The 17,540-nt window shown below is 47.5% G+C and overlaps 1 protein-coding gene across 5 annotated transcripts in view; it reads left to right on the top strand.

The window, feature by feature from the left end:
• The window catches only part of SLC31A1 (solute carrier family 31 member 1), a 23,287-nt gene extending 5,747 nt beyond the window's left edge, over positions 1–17,540 (top strand). Inside the window, exons 2-7 of one of the 5 annotated variants that reach the window (XM_068656738.1) lie at positions 442–508; positions 8,902–8,962; positions 13,448–13,563; positions 15,724–15,796; positions 16,186–16,354; positions 17,028–17,540. In XM_068656738.1, the coding sequence (XP_068512839.1) occupies positions 13,453–13,563; positions 15,724–15,796; positions 16,186–16,354; positions 17,028–17,229 (555 nt within the window). In that variant the 5' untranslated portion in view covers positions 442–508; positions 8,902–8,962; positions 13,448–13,452 and the 3' untranslated portion in view covers positions 17,230–17,540. Of the gene's footprint in view, positions 1–441; positions 509–5,120; positions 5,253–8,107; positions 8,682–8,901; positions 8,963–13,447; positions 13,564–15,723; positions 15,797–16,185; positions 16,355–17,027 lie in introns of those variants that run through there. The other 4 variants (XM_068656741.1, XM_068656742.1, XM_068656740.1 and 1 more) reach the window with 4 other exon arrangements.

Here is a 17,540-nt window from a genome sequence, read left to right as displayed (position 1 = left end):
ATCGTGGAGCTTTCTGTGAGCATCCCAGCCCTTCATCTGGTCCTGACATGATTGACTTCTGCCTTCTGTGGGCTGCATAGGTCGAGCGGTAAATATTTATCTTGGGTTATATGAAATCTTTGGCTGTAACAATAGGGATTGTCAATATTTTGTGAGAGATGGTTTCACCCAGAGTAGAATGTAGCCCAAATTCCTGCTGCTTCAGCCTTTATTCCTGGTTTTGCCTACCAAGGTGAAGCTGAACTCCCCACTGACCAGATTGCAGGTAATAGGCCTGGCTTGAAATTAGCTGTGGGTCAGGCAATAAACAGGTTTAAAGCGGAGTAAAAGTGATCAGAGTTAAATCCGAGCAGTAGTTAATGATTAGCCTTTTTATAGATAATGATATGCATTCTGCTTGTCAGCATTAACTGAAAGTTTGGAAACTTTGATCCGTCTCAGGATTGTAGCCCATTTGGAGAAGACTGCTCTCCTGGAGGCAGTGGATGGAAAATCTGTCCCTGGAATAGTAAGTACTCAGATTCTTTTTTTTTTTTTTTTTTTTTTTTTTTAAGCTCTGAATCATTTCTACTTTGGATTAGCAGCTCTGTGGCAGCCCAAGGATTTGAGAGCTAGATGAAAAAGGCAGTGTTAAGGCTTATTCCCAGGGTGGTTTATTGTCACTCAGAGCTAGAATCAAAACTCTGTTGATCGCTATTACGTCTAGCTTTCTACACCCTGGGGGTAATCCTGTCAGAAGAGTGTCATGAGACCAAGACTACTTGACTCTTCCAAAGGCAAGTACCTTCCCAGAACATGGCTTGGTTTCATGGCCCTTTCCTGTTTCCTGGTATCGCAGATCATCTCCCCTGCTGAGGTGACGAAGCTTCAAGGTGGGATTGTATTTTTGCATCTCCCAAAGTGAAAATGTAGAGGTGCTCTGTTCTATGGACTAGGGCAATGAATCTATTTCCCTAACTCCTACAAGGACTGACATGACTGTTTGTGTGTCAAATGTTCCATCTTCTTGCTGTTATCTGAGATGAGAGAGCAAGAGTAGGAAAGTGCCTCTGGAGATATATATTTTGGTCTTAACCATTTGCCGAGCCAGAGATCAACATCCTGGGCTTAATTAAAAGCATAGTAACATGGATTTTGCTGATGGTGACATATATTCCACCTTGCATTTTGCTGAAAAACAGCTTCAGGCTTCTCAAAACAAACCAGTGTTTTGGACAATTGAAGCCCCAAATACTTTGTTCCTCGGCTCTGGTAGAGCAAGATTTTTTTCGGAGGCAGAGTCATAGATGGTGACAGAGAGTGAAACGAGCAGGCATGCATTGCGCTTCTGTAAGCAGGGAAAACTAAATATTTTTCTAAAAGTCTGTTTTGCAAACTATTAGTTGTTTAGTGAAAAGCCAACATTTAAAAGGTGACCCTGACACGCCAGAGCAGGACTTGGAAACCCAAGCGTGTTCCCGTGTGAGCTGACATCAACCACGCGTGGCTGTTGCGGCAAGGTCTGGCACGGGCGGCAGCGTGACAGCTCCAGGGGAGGCGGACGGCTGAGTGGCCGCCTTAAAATGCTGTGTCTGCATACGGACACGCACCTGAGGAGCAACTGTAGGCAAACAGCCATTTAAGTATGAGAAGAAAGGGAGGAGGAATTAGAGCGAAATGTGCTCCTGGGATTTTTATTCAAGGAAGCTTTCACATGTGGTAGAAGCTAATGCGCAGTGAAGGTGTTGCCCTGCGATGAGTGTGTGGCAGTACTGGAGATGGAAAAACAAGTATGAATTGCTTACATGGGTATATCATATGTGTGGAGTGGATTCCTAAAACTGGATTAATGAGGATTTCTGGAGGGTGCTTTTCTTCTTGTCCAGATTCTCAAAACAGCCTGAAAGCCAGTTTAGAACTTGTGTGGCTACTGGCTCTTTCTGGCCTAAGACTGGCTGTGATGGTGAAAAATATCCAAAGGGGAAAACCAAGCCTGTTTTCAGTGCGTGCAGGTTTGTGTCCATGGCTAAGTTGCTGTCAGCTGATCCATCCACTTAAAAGTGTCTTTGTTCCCACTGCAGTGCCTTAGACATGGCCTGAGTTGACTGGAGGGAAGATTTTTCTGCCAAAGGATTCCCAGGACGAAATGTTTAAGAACAGGAGCTTTTTATTTAGGCTGCTGATCTGGATCCACGTCCATCAATCGGACAGCCTTTGCTCTCCAGAGCATGCAGCAGCTCCTCACCACCTCTGCGAGAAATGCTGAGTCCTTGGCATGTACAGGGCATTAAACTACACGCCCAGCTGTAGTGCCCGGGTGGTGATGAGGTGCTGAGCAGGCAAGCTGCTCTAGCTGAGCTGGGAAGTTAGATGAGATGATCTCAGGAGGTCTCCTAGGCCTCAGCAGTTCTGTGACGAAAAATGTCAACCACAAGCACTCCTGATGTCTCATCAGGAACAGTAAGGTCAAGTAGAGGAAGATCTGTGCATCTTCTGAACTGTGTTGATGGACTTTTGGCTTCCTTTTATGATGCTATTCATTTTATTACCTTGTGCATTAGTTCTGTCTGCATGAGACAAAGGTATTTATGATCTCACTAGATAACATCAGTAATCTTTCACCTGTATTAAAGGCCAGCTAGTGCACTTTTAGGGCATATTGAGTCACACGGCATTTTTGCAACTGCAGAAAATTTTGCTTGCTTACTTGAGAATGTGCTTACTGCCTCCTGGTTTCGTTGTGTGTCTCCTGAGATTATTTTACAATTGTACAGGATTTAAGACTAGAAGGCACCATTTTAGCTGGGGCTGGTCAGAGCTGCTAATAGTGTTTATACTGGTGTGTGTATTCCACTTCAGCAAACCATGTAGCAATGCTTTATCAGATACCAGCTCGCAAGCAGTACCTTGTCCGGTGTTCGTTATGGATTGATTGCATCCATGTGTGGCCACTGAATGGTCACAAACAATGATACAATTCCTTACCCTCTGGGCAGGGACACCCTTTTTGTGTGAGGCAAGCTCTCTCCTTTTCATACATACCAGTGCTGCAGGTGGCATGAACCTGCAAGAATCTGATTGCTAAATTAGTGAACACAATGGAGAAGGTTGTACACAAAAAGTTTTTTTTTTTATGATTTATTTTTTCAGATGTGAGTTTTGCCATCATTAAATTAAAAACAAAAAAGTCTTTTGTAAATAGAAGAATCCATGCTAGAAGCCGTCCTTGATTAGGACATATAAAATAGGAAGAGGGGTTGAATGTCAACTTCTTCAGAGCTGGGTTCAGGAAGCAGAAGTTATCTAATACCTCTGTTAGAATAAGGTTTCAAATATAGATTGTGGTTTTTTAGATTAAAAAGTGTTTGAAGTGTATCATGAGGCTCGGGCCCCGCTTCAGTCCCTCAGCACGGGGCGAAGCAGCAGGACGTGTCCGGCTCTCGAGCCGCATGGATCGCATCTCACCGCTCACCATTCCCGTGCTCGGTTGTGTAAGATCTCTGCAGAAACCACTGCCGAGGATAAGGAAGTGTATTTATTCAAGAAGTTGTGTAATGTTGGAAAGTGCAGGTCATGTGGCAGCTCTCTGCTTTCTTCCTCCCTGCTGCTGTCCTGTTGCCCTCCTCTGGCAGCAGGGAGGGCTGGGCCGCTCGCTCCGGCTGACAGCAAGCACTGAGAAGTTTCTAGCAGAAGGGTCCTGCCTGAACGTCAGGTACAGAGAGAATGCGCTCAGCTATGCTGGCATCCCACCAAGGCCTGTTAAACCACTGGGATTTAACCTCTCTGCCTTATCTCTGCTTAAATACAGCTCGGTCCCTGGGGCGAGGGGAGGCCTCCAGGTTTCTGTTCCCTGGGTGCTGGGCGTTTTGTGAGATGGGGACGCGTTACTGCGCTGCTGGTTCATAGCCTTGATGATCTGAGGAGGAGAGATGGAGCTGTGATAAATTGCCCTGCCAGACTGCAGTCTCTTGGATAATTGCTTCAGAAGCCTTTGGCATGCACAGGGAGTGCTGAAGAGGTTCTTCTGCAGATGCCTCCTGGGAACGGCCTTTGAAGGAGACTTGTTGGTACTAGCTCTGCGTTGGTGCTGGCTCTGAGGAATCCTGCTGGAGGAGCCCTTTAGCCTGGCAGTTTTATGAAGAAATGGTAACGGAGCATCCTCTGTCAGTTTTTGGCACTTGTGATCCCGTGGCACACCCAGATGAGCGGGACAGCCTTGGTGTGGCAGCTGCCCTGCTCCGGGAGCCGTGGGGCTGGCGCTGACTCCCCAGGCCCCGTGTCTGTGAGGTGCCTCGGTCTCAGGCACATCTCTGCCCTTGGGGGGCAGAAAAGGGGGTGACTGGCAAAAAGGAGAGGAATAACCAGCACAGAGCAAATACAGAACGTGAAAGGTCGGTGATGGAAGAAATAGAGAAATGAAAGTGGGCGTGGGTCAGTGCTGCCTACGTACAGAAGGGAAGAAGCTGCTCGGGAGGGGCACAAAAGCTCTGTGCTGGCACCCGATGGCACCTGCACCTCCTCGGTTCAGGCTGGCTGGAGGTGCTGCGGCTGTGCCAGGGCCGGAGCGGTACCGTGAGGGAAGGGGAAGGCTCGGCACCCTCAGAGGTGAGCAGGCAGACTTTGACCTGTTGAAGAGATTCTGGCTGCCTTTAATTGGCACTGCCTTTGTCACCGAGTCGCCACCCGCTGGTGCAGCATCTCCCCTTTTCTGAATGCTGACTGAGGTGTTTGTTGCTGTGGGTTAGCAGTGAAAAAACAGCGCGCTGCTGACAGCTCTGTTCCTGGCCTCTGCTTCTGGTCAGTGGGTATGCCCACTGGGCCAAGGTGGCCGGGCTTAGTTTCCTGAGCTGCACTTTTGATTTGCTCAGCTCAGATCAGTCCCGCTGGCTGGGGTTGTCAAGGAAGGCCAAGGCTGGGATGTGCTTGGATCCTTTAAACTGCCCCACCAGGGACTCCGTGTTAATTTGGAATCACTCAGGTTTAAAGGATTTGTGTTTTATCAGGATGGTAGCAGTTTATTGCTGGTGTACTAGGATGCTGCAGTTCATACTGTTTCTAACATCTTTTTCTCCAAAACTTGTCACTGCCTCCTGCCCGGCTGACCTTTGTGTGGATAAGAGCAGTGCATGCGTGTGTGCACAGGTCGCCAACCATCGGCAACACCGTGATGGTTTCAGCATCTGTCCATCACCCAAAAAAAGCTCCCTCGAGCCAGCTTTTTTGTGGCAGATGTGTGCTCAGCGGTGTCTGTGAAACCAGCACCTGTAGACAAGGCAAGTACCGCACTGTGTTTTGCAAGCCTGCATCCTGTGGTGCTCGCAGGAGCTGCCAAGTGCAATTCCAGCGCCTCTCCCGGTGTCGTGCCCTTCCTGAGCTTTTGCATTTCTCAGTGCCAGGGCGATGCTCTATTTTCAGCTGCATGACTGTGGTCTAGGCAGGAGTACATGCTGCTGTCTCCTCAGTCCAAAAGCCTATCGCACACCTTCAGCAATGTTTTCACGTGTAGCACGGCGCAGGGGACCGCAGGGAGCTGCTGTGCTGAAGAGGCGGCGATCCTCCCAGGGTGGTGGGGAGCAGGTGGGGGTGGTGACCCCCAGGTTGGGCCCAGCATGGAGAGTTCTCTAAGATTGCATTTCTGCGTTCAAAACAAACCGTAATGCTTGATAGTCCGTGTGAGAGTGTGTCCTGGCTTCTCCTGTAGGTGCGGGGAGTTCCTGCTGATCCCTGTGCTGATGCGCCTGCAGTGCATTGCTGACCTGGATTTGTGAGAGCAAGGCACAAAGCAAGGAGTGACGGCATTAGTGCTGTTGCCTCGTGCTAAACGTGGCTGTGATCTCAGTACAAGGAAGCTTACCTGCTCGCCTGATGGGGCTGAGAAGTGGCCGGCACCAGCAGAACTTCAGCCTGGTGGGGTTTGGGGCCCGCTGTGAGGCACCGGAGGACCAGTGCTGGTCCTGATGTGGCTGAGCAACACCAGAGGAGTTCCTCTGTTGCTCAGGCTGCCTAACTCAATGTTATTTTCTCCGTCTGTGCAGATCCCTTGCTAGCATTTCTTAGCCTTTCCTCCACTGTTTTGGGTTTTACAGTCAGTGTTTTTGCTATGCAGGATTGTTTCTGCTGCCTTCCACTTCACTGGGCCCATTAGTAATGACATGGGTGGACTGATACTCTGCTTCGTGCAGTCTGGTGCATTGTCCTGTAAAGAACAGCTTGTCCTCGGATCATTTTTTTTTTTTTTTTTTTTGTGTTCAAAGATTTAGAGATTTCCTGGGGAGAAAGCTGCATAAGCTGAGAGCTTAGGACTGACCTTCCCCTTGCAGGGAGGCAGATCAAGCAGGGTCTCTAACAGAAGGTGATCAGACAAGTTTGCTATGAAAATAAACTCCCCGAGAGGGACGTGGCTGGGGCCATGTTAAGAGGAAGAGCTCTGGCCCCTCCTTCGGTAACAGGGATCATGCTGGGGGAAGGCAGTCAGTTTTTACCTTAGCTCTACATGTGGGTCTTGCTTTGGTTCAATACAGAGACCAACGCTGATACTTCATCAGCTTCTGCTAATCTTAATTTTAATTAAAAGTTGACTGACGTATATAGCTGCTCGGAGCTGCCAACTGATTTGCAACTCCAGGAAGTCTGTGTGAGCCAGCATCCCAGCGGGAATCCATGCTCCAGCGTTGGACCACTCGTTTTTGTGATGTGCAGGACTATAACGTGACAGCTTCATCAGGAGGGTGCAGCCTCTGTCTCTTGGGGAAAGAGCAGCCCTAAAATGCGAGGAACAAATAGGTATTGGTACAGGTGTGGAATGTGGGAAAGAAACTTAAGAGTTGGAAAGAAAAAAACAAACAAACGGTGGCAGCCAGGAGCCCTGAAGGATAGAGCTTTGCAGCTCAGATGAAGTGTGAGAAAAACAGCAAAACGACTGCGCTTTTGGCGTGGCTCTTCGGGGGCTTTGCTAAGACCCCACCAAGATCCCCCAGGCACTGAGGAAGGGGCATGTACTTGCAGAACGTAATCATTGCCCCCAGCCGTGGGATCTGGCTGTTCTGCAGAGAGCCTGAGCTGAGTTCTGGATTAATTGTTCACCCTCGAAGCTCCCTGTGTGGGTGGCACAAGGCTTTGCTTTGCTCTCCCTGCATATCCTGCCTCAGTCAGTGAGTTTGTCGGGGTGGTCTGAGGAAGGTTCCCTCTCAGCCTGGGCAAGCCGTCTGTCTCAGGCATGGTTCGTGAACAACGGAGTGATTTTGGGGTGCAGGGTGCCCTGCTGTCCCCTCCAGCATCCATGGCTGTGCTGTAGTGGTTCCAGCTGGGGTCCTTGGTGGAGGTGGTGGCGGAGGATCAGTTCTTCCACATGGCTTTCTCCCCTCCCTGCATTCTAACAGCCCCCTAGGGTATTTGTACAAGTCCTTTCTTCCACTTGTGCTTGGTAGCTGCTGAAGAACCGCTCTCCACGTGCTGCTGGTCTGCTGCATCTCCCTCCTCATGCCCTTGCTGACTGCTTCCAGCCTCTGTGTGTCGTGCTGCCCCAGCACTGTCTCCTCCTGAGGCTGCACGCTGAGTGCTGCTGGTAGAGCTTTTCTTCTGTCCATCCCATCCTGCACTCCACCCTCTGATTCGAGCTGGACATCCTCCAGAGTGTCTGTCTTCTTCCTTCTGAGCCTTCTGAAACCCATCTGCTCCAACAGACAGCCACGGACCTGGTGCTTACAGGTGGAGGGTGCGCTGTGTCATGCAGCGTGTCTTTCTGCTCGACTCCACTGATTCAGTCTGCAAGCTTCTCCTGTCCTGGACAGAACCCAGGAAATCCAAACTAAGGCAGCCTGGCAAGCTTCATACGGAGCTTCCCTCCTGAAGCTGTTCCCTTCTCTTCCTTGCTCCTTGTCTTTACTCCTTCTACTGTGTCGAGCTTTTAGGAAGTTCTAAACTTCTGGTGAAGGCTCCTGGGTGGGACTCTGAGGTAGTGACACAGCTCCGGGCCAAGCCACACATTTTTGCTGTGACCTTGTGAACATAGCTTACATTCTTAATGTACAAGTAAGTGTTCATTCTTCTGGAGTTGTGCAAGGGGAGAGAGGCGTGCAGTTGGGAGGTATGGGGATCAAACTGTGTGTGTGGGGGGTCAGTCCCTCCTCGGGCATCCAAGTTCAGCCTGGGGTTGCTGAAACTGCAACTAGGAGAGCTCCGAGGGGGGAGTTCTGGCTTTGGAGAGCAGCGGTGCGTATTTGTAAAGCACATTGCAGTAAATTGCTGAAGAACAATCTGTTTGTTCCCCGTCTTTAAAGTGTGCCTGTGCAGCTTGGCACAGGAGGGCTCTGGCTGGCATTGCTGGGTGCTCTTGTGAACAACAGGTGGAATTTGGCTGTCCCTTGGCTGTCCCCTTGTCCCTTTAAGCAGCTCTGAAGCTAAGCCTGGGATCCTGGAGGAAGTCCGCTAGTTTGGGAAGGAAGCAGTTAAAGTTGTCAAGTTTGCCAGGAAACCGACTGAAGTAGAAGCAGCGCGGGTCCTATGCTGACCAGCTCAGAGCATTCGGTGCTGACCACGGCTGGAGCCAGGGAGTGGTGCTGGTGCGTGTGCAGACGCTCAGCGTCCCATCCCACCTCCATTTACAGCACTTGGGAGGAAGAAAAAAAAAAAAGGGAAAGATTGGGCTTGAGGCCACGAGCTCAGAGCCAGGGTAACTCAAACAGTCTGCCAGCTGGACTGCGGTGAGTAGAACGCTGAAATTTGGGTTGCCTTTTCCATGACTCATGTCTTTCATACGTAGCGTTTCTTTTTCATGCAGGACGGCACTGTACGTGATGTGCAAGCAAGAGATCTTTGCCTTTTCAACTTGCCGTTTTTAATCTTTTTCCCTTGGCTTTCTCTTGGGTGCTTTCATTTTAGTTGTCAGTAAATCTTACCAGATGTTTTTCACTTCTTGTTCAGGAGGAGAGAAGGACCCCCTGATCCTGTTCTCGCTATCAGAAACGCTGTTGGAGACACTTAGGTAAGAACCACGCAGCTGTGCTCGGGCAGAAATCCGGGGGTGCTGTGCAGGAGCTATTCCTGTGGGCAGGGCTGGTGTGCTTGCTGCGCTGGGTCACAGCAGCCAGAGCAGCCTCTGTTGAACAAATAATTAGCGTAAAGAAAGCTGAAGAGGTGTATTTTAAGGCTTTTGGGCAAAGTCGGGGGAATTGGTTTTATTTCTTGCTTTTTCAGAACTGGTATGGGAAAGATGGGGCACTGTTTTGAAGGGGAGAGTTTGCTGCTGGAAGGGGTGTTCATTTAGGGCTCTGTCATTAATCCTGTTAGACTTCTGATTTGGAAAGTGGCTTCATTCCTTTTGAATGTGACTGAGGTACTCTGTTCATGCTCCGTGTTTCAGAGTGAGCTGACTTGTACAGCGCTTTCTGGGAGCTTGGCAGATCCTTTCTTCCCAGAGTCTGTCCTCTTTGTGTATCCTGTATGTTGCTGTGTGTCCCTTGGGTGTCTGGAAGGCTGTTTGCCGCAGAAAACTGTGATTTCCTATGAATTGACAGGATTCTGGATTAACTGTTTCCAGAGCAGAGCCACAAGAGACTGAGAAACTACTGTAGAGGTTGTAACGGCAGTTGTCTTCTGGCTGAGATCTGCTTGAGAAGCCTGCTTTGTGTTTGGCTTCTCACCAGGCTCAGCTCCTTTTCCCACTCTTTCTGTTGTGCCCTGGCACAAGATACCCGGCTTCCTTCCCTTCTGCGTGCCCTGGAGCCACTGCCAAAGCTTTCCTCTGTGCGTGAGGTGAGGCAGCGCTGGTGAAACGTTGGCAGAGGGAGAAAGTAAATCCCAGTGCTGAACCTGAGCTAACAGTTCATTGTTGCCAGGTCCTGTTCCTGCCTGTAGGTTTCTGTGATTCCCCGGATCCAGCCTGGTTTGCTGAGCTGCCACAGTGGCACTGCAGCGGAGGGGCACAAAGCTCTGTGTGAACACAGCCTGCCTGTGTGCTCAGCTCCGTCCTGCTCTGAGGTGACAGCTTAAAGCAGGAGAGGTGCTGCACGTAGCTCTGGGTCTTGCTGTTTTCCCTAAGAATTTAAGGGGTCGTGAAACGGAGGCTGTGGCTTCTCTGACCCGGGACGAGGGAAAGAATCAAGCCCCGGAAAGAACTTCCTCATTCCTCTGCCCCGTTCCACCCTATTTGTTTTCTTATGTGGTAGATTACTGCGGAGGGAACAAAAAATCCTTGTATGTGTGCATCCCCGGTGACAGAGCAGCGTGGAGACAGGTACACCGAGAGGTCTTCAGGTGTGCAAACACCGAGAAGTGCTGGAGCCTGGTGCTGCCGCTGTCTGTTCCTGGTCCCCTGCCCGGGGCGTGCTCAGGAACACGCCCCAGCGCCTCTTTCCCTCTGTGCAAACATGTGGAGCAGGCACCGGTTGGGAGATCAAGTCACCCATTCAGACAAAAATACCTGCTGCTGAAATGCTGGGTTTGTTCATGGCTAAAGCTATTTAGAGAGTTTGCTGTAACAGAAACCAGGGTGTGTTTGTTTTTTGCTAGGTATGGCACCAGGCTTGTTAAAAATGGTGACCTTCTTTTCGTGACTGGCACAGCTCGTGGCAGTCAGTTTGTTTCTTGGAGTCTGCAAAAGCAAAGCAGAGATGTGCAGCTTGAAATATTAGCATTAATCTATTGCTCCCGCTGTCCAGATACTGCTTTTTACCCTGAGACAAGGGTAAACAGACCCGCTAAGATGTGAAACTCAGAGACTTACTGTACTGGGTTGTTCTGCTGGAAGTGATTTATTTTTAAACAGCGTTGTGTCCACACGTTGGTTATCTTTAGTAACAGAAAGATGGCTGAAGGGTCGGTCTTGGCTATTTTCTCTTGAGTTACTTAATCCCCCATGCTTTTCAGGATCTCACAAAACATCTTCCAGTGTTTGGTAACTACAGTTGGGGGCGGGCTCGGTGTCAGAGCACTGGGGGCAAGGAGCCACGCAGGTGAGCAGCCAGCACGCTCCGTACGCCGTACAAAGGCTGCCCAGCCACATGCAGCTGCGTTAAGTACTGGCCTTGTTGTGTGCAAGGGAAATACACTGTAAATACCTAGAGAAGACATACATTATTTCACTCTTTGTGAAGACCGGTGGCAGTAAATCAGTGAAAAATTGGACGCAAACCAACCACGAAGGGAGTTTTGACCTCGTAAAGAGCCGGGGCTTCTGTGGAGTGCATTGGGACCTGCAGTCTGGTGGCAGCGTAATGCTCTGAACTGAATGAGTGGTGATTTGGGGCTGCAGTCACTGCTGAGAATGCCAGGGCAAAGGCTGTGGATCAGTCAACTAAAAGAAGAAGGAGAGATGAAATTTTGGCCAGGGGAGAGGGGCGGTTCTTACATTACTTCATTCCTCTTGTGGCACGCTTATCTTTGATCCCATGGTATAAACCACCTTGGCTGCTCTTCCTCCTCTGCTGCAAAAGATATTTTGAAGCTTGTGTGTCTTGACAGAGGCTTCCTTTCCAAGTGCTTGTATTTTGGGACTTCAGTTCTAGCTCTTGAACATTTACTCTCAGAAACAGTGAGCTTTAAAGCTATACTGTGTGAAAATCACGGTATTTGCTCTGCGGGCTTCCTTCAGCAGTGCCTGTCCGTGTCAGGTGAGCTGCTTCTTGCATTAGTCTCTGTCTTTTTTTTTTTTTTTTTCCTTGAACATTTTTCAGAGCTCTTTTTCTGGTCTCTGTATTTAAGCACAGATCGGAGGGGGAGGTAAGTGGAATAGCCATGAAATACTAGAACTATGGGCAGGGAATACATTCTGCTTTTAGCCAGTGCCAGTAGCTTATACTATCAATTAATTTTCCAAGCAAGTTATTGTGGAGGAGTCTGATGCAGTAAAAGGTATGCTACAAACTTTCATTCATTAATTTCAGTGTTAATTGCTTTCCTCTTGTTTTCCTCCCCAGCACAGCTAACTTTGCTTCCTTATCTCCCACAAATCTTTAACTTCTCTCGTTGCTCTTCTGCTTTAACTCCAAAGCCTTCTGAGACCACCTCCTGTCACTGATGTCCACAAGGACACACTGACTGTCATGTCCTGGGCCCCCAGTGGTCCCTGCACAGCTCTGCCATAAGGTCGTTGTCACGAACTGGAGCAGCTCCATCATCAGCTGGTTGCCGTTTGGGAGTTTGCTTGCTAGTTCTGCTTTCAGCTTGGAGAGCTTTTCTAGAGTTTCACTTTCGATTTCCAGTCTAAATATATTCATACCTATCTGTTCAAACACCAAATGTATTTCAGTTTTCTAAACTAGTTAGTTTATTTTTTTTTAGAGCTTTTTAATAACTTAGATTTTTAGAGCTTTTAAAGCTCTTTTCTCTGTTATAAATGCTCCTGATGATTTACCTAGTAGGAAGTCCTCCCCCCCCTTCTTTTTTTAATAATTTAATCAGATAAAGTGTCTGTATTTTGATTTGATTTCACTTTATTTTACTTGTGGACTGGACCAGAAGGCTACAGAGTGCTCCAGACAGGATCTAGTACAGCAGCAGTGCTTATCTTCAGTGGTATCTCACCTGGACTATGCTGGGGTTGTCTTTGCCTGGATCATCACTCTGATGAATCCTGTTGTTTCAGGACTGACTGGTATTCCCGGGTTGTTTTCTGTCCTGATGCTCTTTCCACCTGGTGAACTTTCAGTGCACACTGAGAATTGTTTCTGGTTCCATCACAGGTTGTGCAGGGTGCAGAGTGCAGGGGCCTTGGGCACATCTAACCACTAGGTGCATTTTTATTTTTAACGTAGCATGTCCAGACATACCTGATTTGCAGTAACCTGATTAGGGATTTAGACTGGCAGCCTTCTGAATGTTTTTCTCATTGTGTGTAATGTGATTAGAGGGGAGATGTGACAAAGTAAAGCTCATGGAAATGAAATTGGATTGCCTGTGGCTATTGTAGACCTTTGCCTGGCGATAGGTCTTGTACCACCTAACGTCGTTTCTTGGTTAAACATGTTCCCAATAAAATGCATAACTGTCAATTAAGAGAAATACTGTAATCTGATCCTTTAGTATATGCAATTTATAAAGGGGCATGAGACATTTTTGCCTCTTGCATGACTGCAATTGAGAAGAGACTTTTTCCTCTTACAGATAAGAAATGTTCCTTTATGCTGAGCACTTGTCTCCATGTGCTACCTCAATCACATTATGCTGCCCTTCTGGCAAGAATGTTTAGGATGGTGCAGCAAGACAATGATGTAAAGCTGAGAGGGACACACCTCCTTTAAATGTTCCTGCTTGCTTTGCTGTATGTTCTTTGCAGTCAGAGCGCAGGACCATGAGGATGCTCCAGGAGTTTATCCAGAGACAGTTATTCTCAGGCGATACCTTGGTGGCTTAGAGTATTTTCTCTTGCAGCAGCGGTAGAGAAACTGTCCTCTGTTTAGAAAAGAGCTTCATATAATTTTCCCCTTTGTTTGTCTCATTTTTCCACATGCCTTTTTGATTATCTCTGTAGCGAAGATGTCTCACGATTCCCACATGAACAGCTCCATGTTGACAACCATGCATCCTGATCATCACCACACTACAGCAGCCTCGGGACATGATCATGGATCTGGGATGATGATGATGGTAAGTAGCACAGTCAGCATGAAGTGGAGTGTTTTTCCTTGTCTGTGGTTCAGGGTAACTTGTCATCTTGAAGACTGTTGTCTTCAGAACTGGAAGTTTAGCTTAGCTTTAGAAGGCATGAATCAATCCAGTTAAACCCAGGCCCTACTCTGCTCTCCTGTGGTGAGAGTGGTAGGAGGTGATAAGCAACATGAAATGTATTTCAGAGCTGGGGATCCTATGGCAAAGCGGTCTTCCCTGCAAAAACCTTTCTAGCAGCCAGCCTGGCGTCAGCTCTCTGGCAAGCTAAAGGCAGAAATTCAAAGTGAGCATTTTCCTGCAAGAAAAAGAGGAGGATGCAGCTTGCCTGGGTTGTTAGCTAAAACAGTAACTGTCACTGAGCGGAATGCACGCTGTTGCAGTGGGTTGTGCTGACCTGCAGGCAAGCAAACTCTGTGCCCTGAACTTTAGGCACGCACTGGGATTGGGGAGCAAACTGCTACCAGGGCTCTTTGCCACACTGGCAGTAAGGGTGGGCTGCTCCTGAGTCCTGCTGCTCCAGCTGGCTTTGATTTAAGCAAGTTCAGGCTTGTGCACGCTGGCATCACTGAAGCTTTGTAGTTTCCATGATGACCGTAGGATCTGTGTCATTGTGTGTAGCCACTTCTAGGGCCTTTATCAGCTCTTCCTCCCTTGTCTAAATACTTTTGGGGTGAGTTTGAGATTATTAAAATAGAGCTTAAGTTTTTAAGGGAGGGAAGAGTGTGTGTGCATTTCAATCTAAAATAGGGATGTATTCAGAAATGCATTTTGTAAGCCTTCAGTTAAAGTTTGCCTGGCAGCCATACGCCCCAAATAGCAGCACTGCTGCTACTTCTATTGCACACAGTATCACAGCAGGAGAGCAGAGGATTAGAGAACCCTTCCCCTTCTGAACACGGCCCTGTACAGAGCCCAGTGGAGCTTACAGTCCTGCCTTATCACCGATGGCATATCTGGAAAAGAGTCTCAAGAGCTCCTCATGAAGCTCTTCATATGATCTTACAGCTAATTAGTGACATTCTCCAACCTATTACTTTTTGTATAATTACTGTTTCTTTACAAGTGTCACTTGCTTATCTTAACGGATAATTACAGGACCATGCCAGCTGAAAAGTCTGATTAAGTGCACGACATTTTGAGTTGACATTGCTCATATGATGGTCAGGGAAGGAAGTAAATAGGTTAAGTATCCTGGATAATAAACTGGATACACGCCAATGAATGCATATTCCCATTCCTCACTTGTACCAAGTATCAATACCTGTTTCAGCTATGGTTTATGGAATTAGGCTGTAACACTCTTTGATTTGTGTGTTTTTTTTGTTGTTTTTTTTGGCATAAATGTAAAGATACTCAATTCATTTTAAAAACTGGTGTTTCATAGTCACTCTGCTCTGGGGCCATGAATATCTGCTGTGCTCAAAACATGCTAAGCTGCAACGTGTTTACCTGGATGGGAAGATGACACGAACTGCAGCTTAGCTGGGATCACTGGTGTTTCCCCTTCCCACAGCATTCACTGTCTAGGTCCAGAAGCCCTTGTTTTCACCCAGGGGAAGCTCTGGTCCCACTCTGTATAATAGTCGTTATTGTACATGCATTTAGGCCTCTCCTTCTCCCCTAGAGTGTTAGGGGGTTCTGTAGGGAGACAGTAGTCTGCTGGCACAGTGCAGGATTGGGCCAGGGGATTCAGCTATACCAGCCCTTCTCTGTGTGAGCTCATACGAGGTCAGGGAGGAGAAGTAAGCGCCCTGTACCCCAACCCATGAGTAGTCATGGGGAGACAAGGGCGAGCTCCATAGAGACATCCCCAGTCCCTGACTACTATTGATACTGATGCTGAAGAGAAAGCAAACTGCAAAAGCAAAGAGAAGGCACTTTTCCTCTGCAGGGACCTTGCAGAATTATGCCTTTTGACAAGGGGCACTACCTAAAAGAGCTAGAGTTGGAAACTGGAGCATCTTCAGCCATGGCTAGCTTGTGTCTGTTAAAGTAGAGAGGTTTTTTTGTCTGTCTTGTGACCAACTGAAATGATCTAAATTCTTGGTGTAATACAACAGCCTTTGTTAAATATTTTGTGAGCTCCATCTCAGCATGGACTATTCAGGCTCATTTTGATGTTCTTTATGTCTTGGACAGGCAATGACTTTCCACTTCAGCTATGAGAATGTGCCATTGCTGTTTTCTGGACTTACAATCAATACTCCTGGAGGTTAGTAATGCTGTCTCGACCATTCCAAATAAAATGTTTGCGGTTGATGAATGTTGCTGATATTACTTTTTATTATGCCAAAAATATCCAGACACACCACAGCAAATCTGTTTTAAATGGCATCTGTGGGGTAAAAAAGAGGAAGATGTTGATGTAGTTTCAGAATTTTACTAGTCTTACTAGCCAAAGTGATTGATGGTTTCATCTCATGTATGAAATTCCAGTTGGTGTGTGAGTTAAATTCACATTTACCACCTGTTAGTGTGCACAAGTGCCCTGTTGTAGGCCATGCAGTGTGACATTGTTGAATCATACGGTGTCTCTTCTGACACGTTTTAAAGGAAACATCTTGTGTTCCACAGATAGAATAACATTTCCTCTTTTGTCAGAAATGGCTGGTGCCTTTGTGGCTGTCTTCTTCCTAGCCATGTTTTATGAAGGCCTTAAGATTGCCCGAGAATGTCTGCTTCGTAAATCCCAAGTCAGCATTCGCTACAACTCCATGCCAGTGCCAGGTCCCAATGGCACTATCTTGATGGAGACGCACAAAACTGTTGGGTAAGAATCTCGTTTCATTATAAGACAAATCTTTTCAACACCTGAGAAAGGCAAAAACTGGGACAGAATAAACTTTCTCCAGTCAGTATAACTCTTTGTAAAGTATATTAATTGCAGACTTGGACACTGCTAGACACTTGAATAACTTGGCCAGCCTTCAGTGTGGAGGACAAAAGAGGGAAAGCAGCAAGGATGCAGATGAGCTTTTATTATTATTATTTCTTTCCAAAGCAGAAAAGAACACATCTGGGGAGCTCCCAGAAACAGAATTTGGGTGTTATCACCAGCCACCCTGACACAAAATCCGTAGAATCATCCTGTTGACAGCTAGTCAAAGCCTCTTCTCAGAGGGGGGGAAAAAAAAAAGGAAAGAAAAAAGGCAATTCTGCTTTTTAATGGGGTTAAAATAAACTTCAGTTTTATTTCTCATCTAAAACTTTTGTCTTCCCAGCAAGTACTGTATTTCATTAACTGTCAGTTATCTCTGTGGGGAAAAACAGTTCCAAATGACAAATGCATGCAAAAGTTTATGTCCAGCCTGCTTTATCTCCTCTGCCATTTCATGCCCACTTTGGCATCTCATCAGCCTGAGCTCTGTTTTCTTGTAAAGAATGTTCATTTTCCCATCTCCGTCTCATGGATGCTGACTGTTCTTTGGGTTTTGTGTTGTCAGGCAGCAGATGCTGAGCTTCCCTCACCTCCTGCAGACAGTACTGCACATCATTCAAGTCGTGGTCAGTTACTTCCTTATGCTGATCTTCATGACGTACAATGGATACCTCTGCATAGCTGTGGCAGCAGGGGCAGGGATGGGCTATTTCTTCTTCAGCTGGAAAAAGGCAGTTGTTGTGGATATCACTGAGCACTGCCATTAACACTGGACGCTGCCCAGAAGCCCCTCCATCCCACTGCTCTCTTGAAATGCAGCCATCATGTAAGACTGGATCATTCCTAAGCTGAAAGAAAAGATACAAAGAAAATCAACTGGAGTTCACCACAAGTTCCTAGCTGGGGTGCAGGGATGTGAGGAGCTGGAATATGCTGCTCCCCCATGCTGCAGGCTGGCAGCTGGGTTGACTCTTGAGGGTCCCGTGGTAGCCGTTGGCTAGGATTTGCTTTAGTCTTAGATTATGCTGTGATTGAAATTAGTTGGCTGACAGAAATGTAGAGGTTATTCTTTTTTTTT

Source organism: Anas acuta, chromosome 20 (genome assembly GCF_963932015.1).
Source record: "Anas acuta chromosome 20, bAnaAcu1.1, whole genome shotgun sequence".
Taxonomy (NCBI): domain Eukaryota; kingdom Metazoa; phylum Chordata; class Aves; order Anseriformes; family Anatidae; genus Anas; species Anas acuta.
Note: the sequence above shows the minus strand (reverse complement) of the source record. Positions and strands in the feature narration are given on the sequence as shown.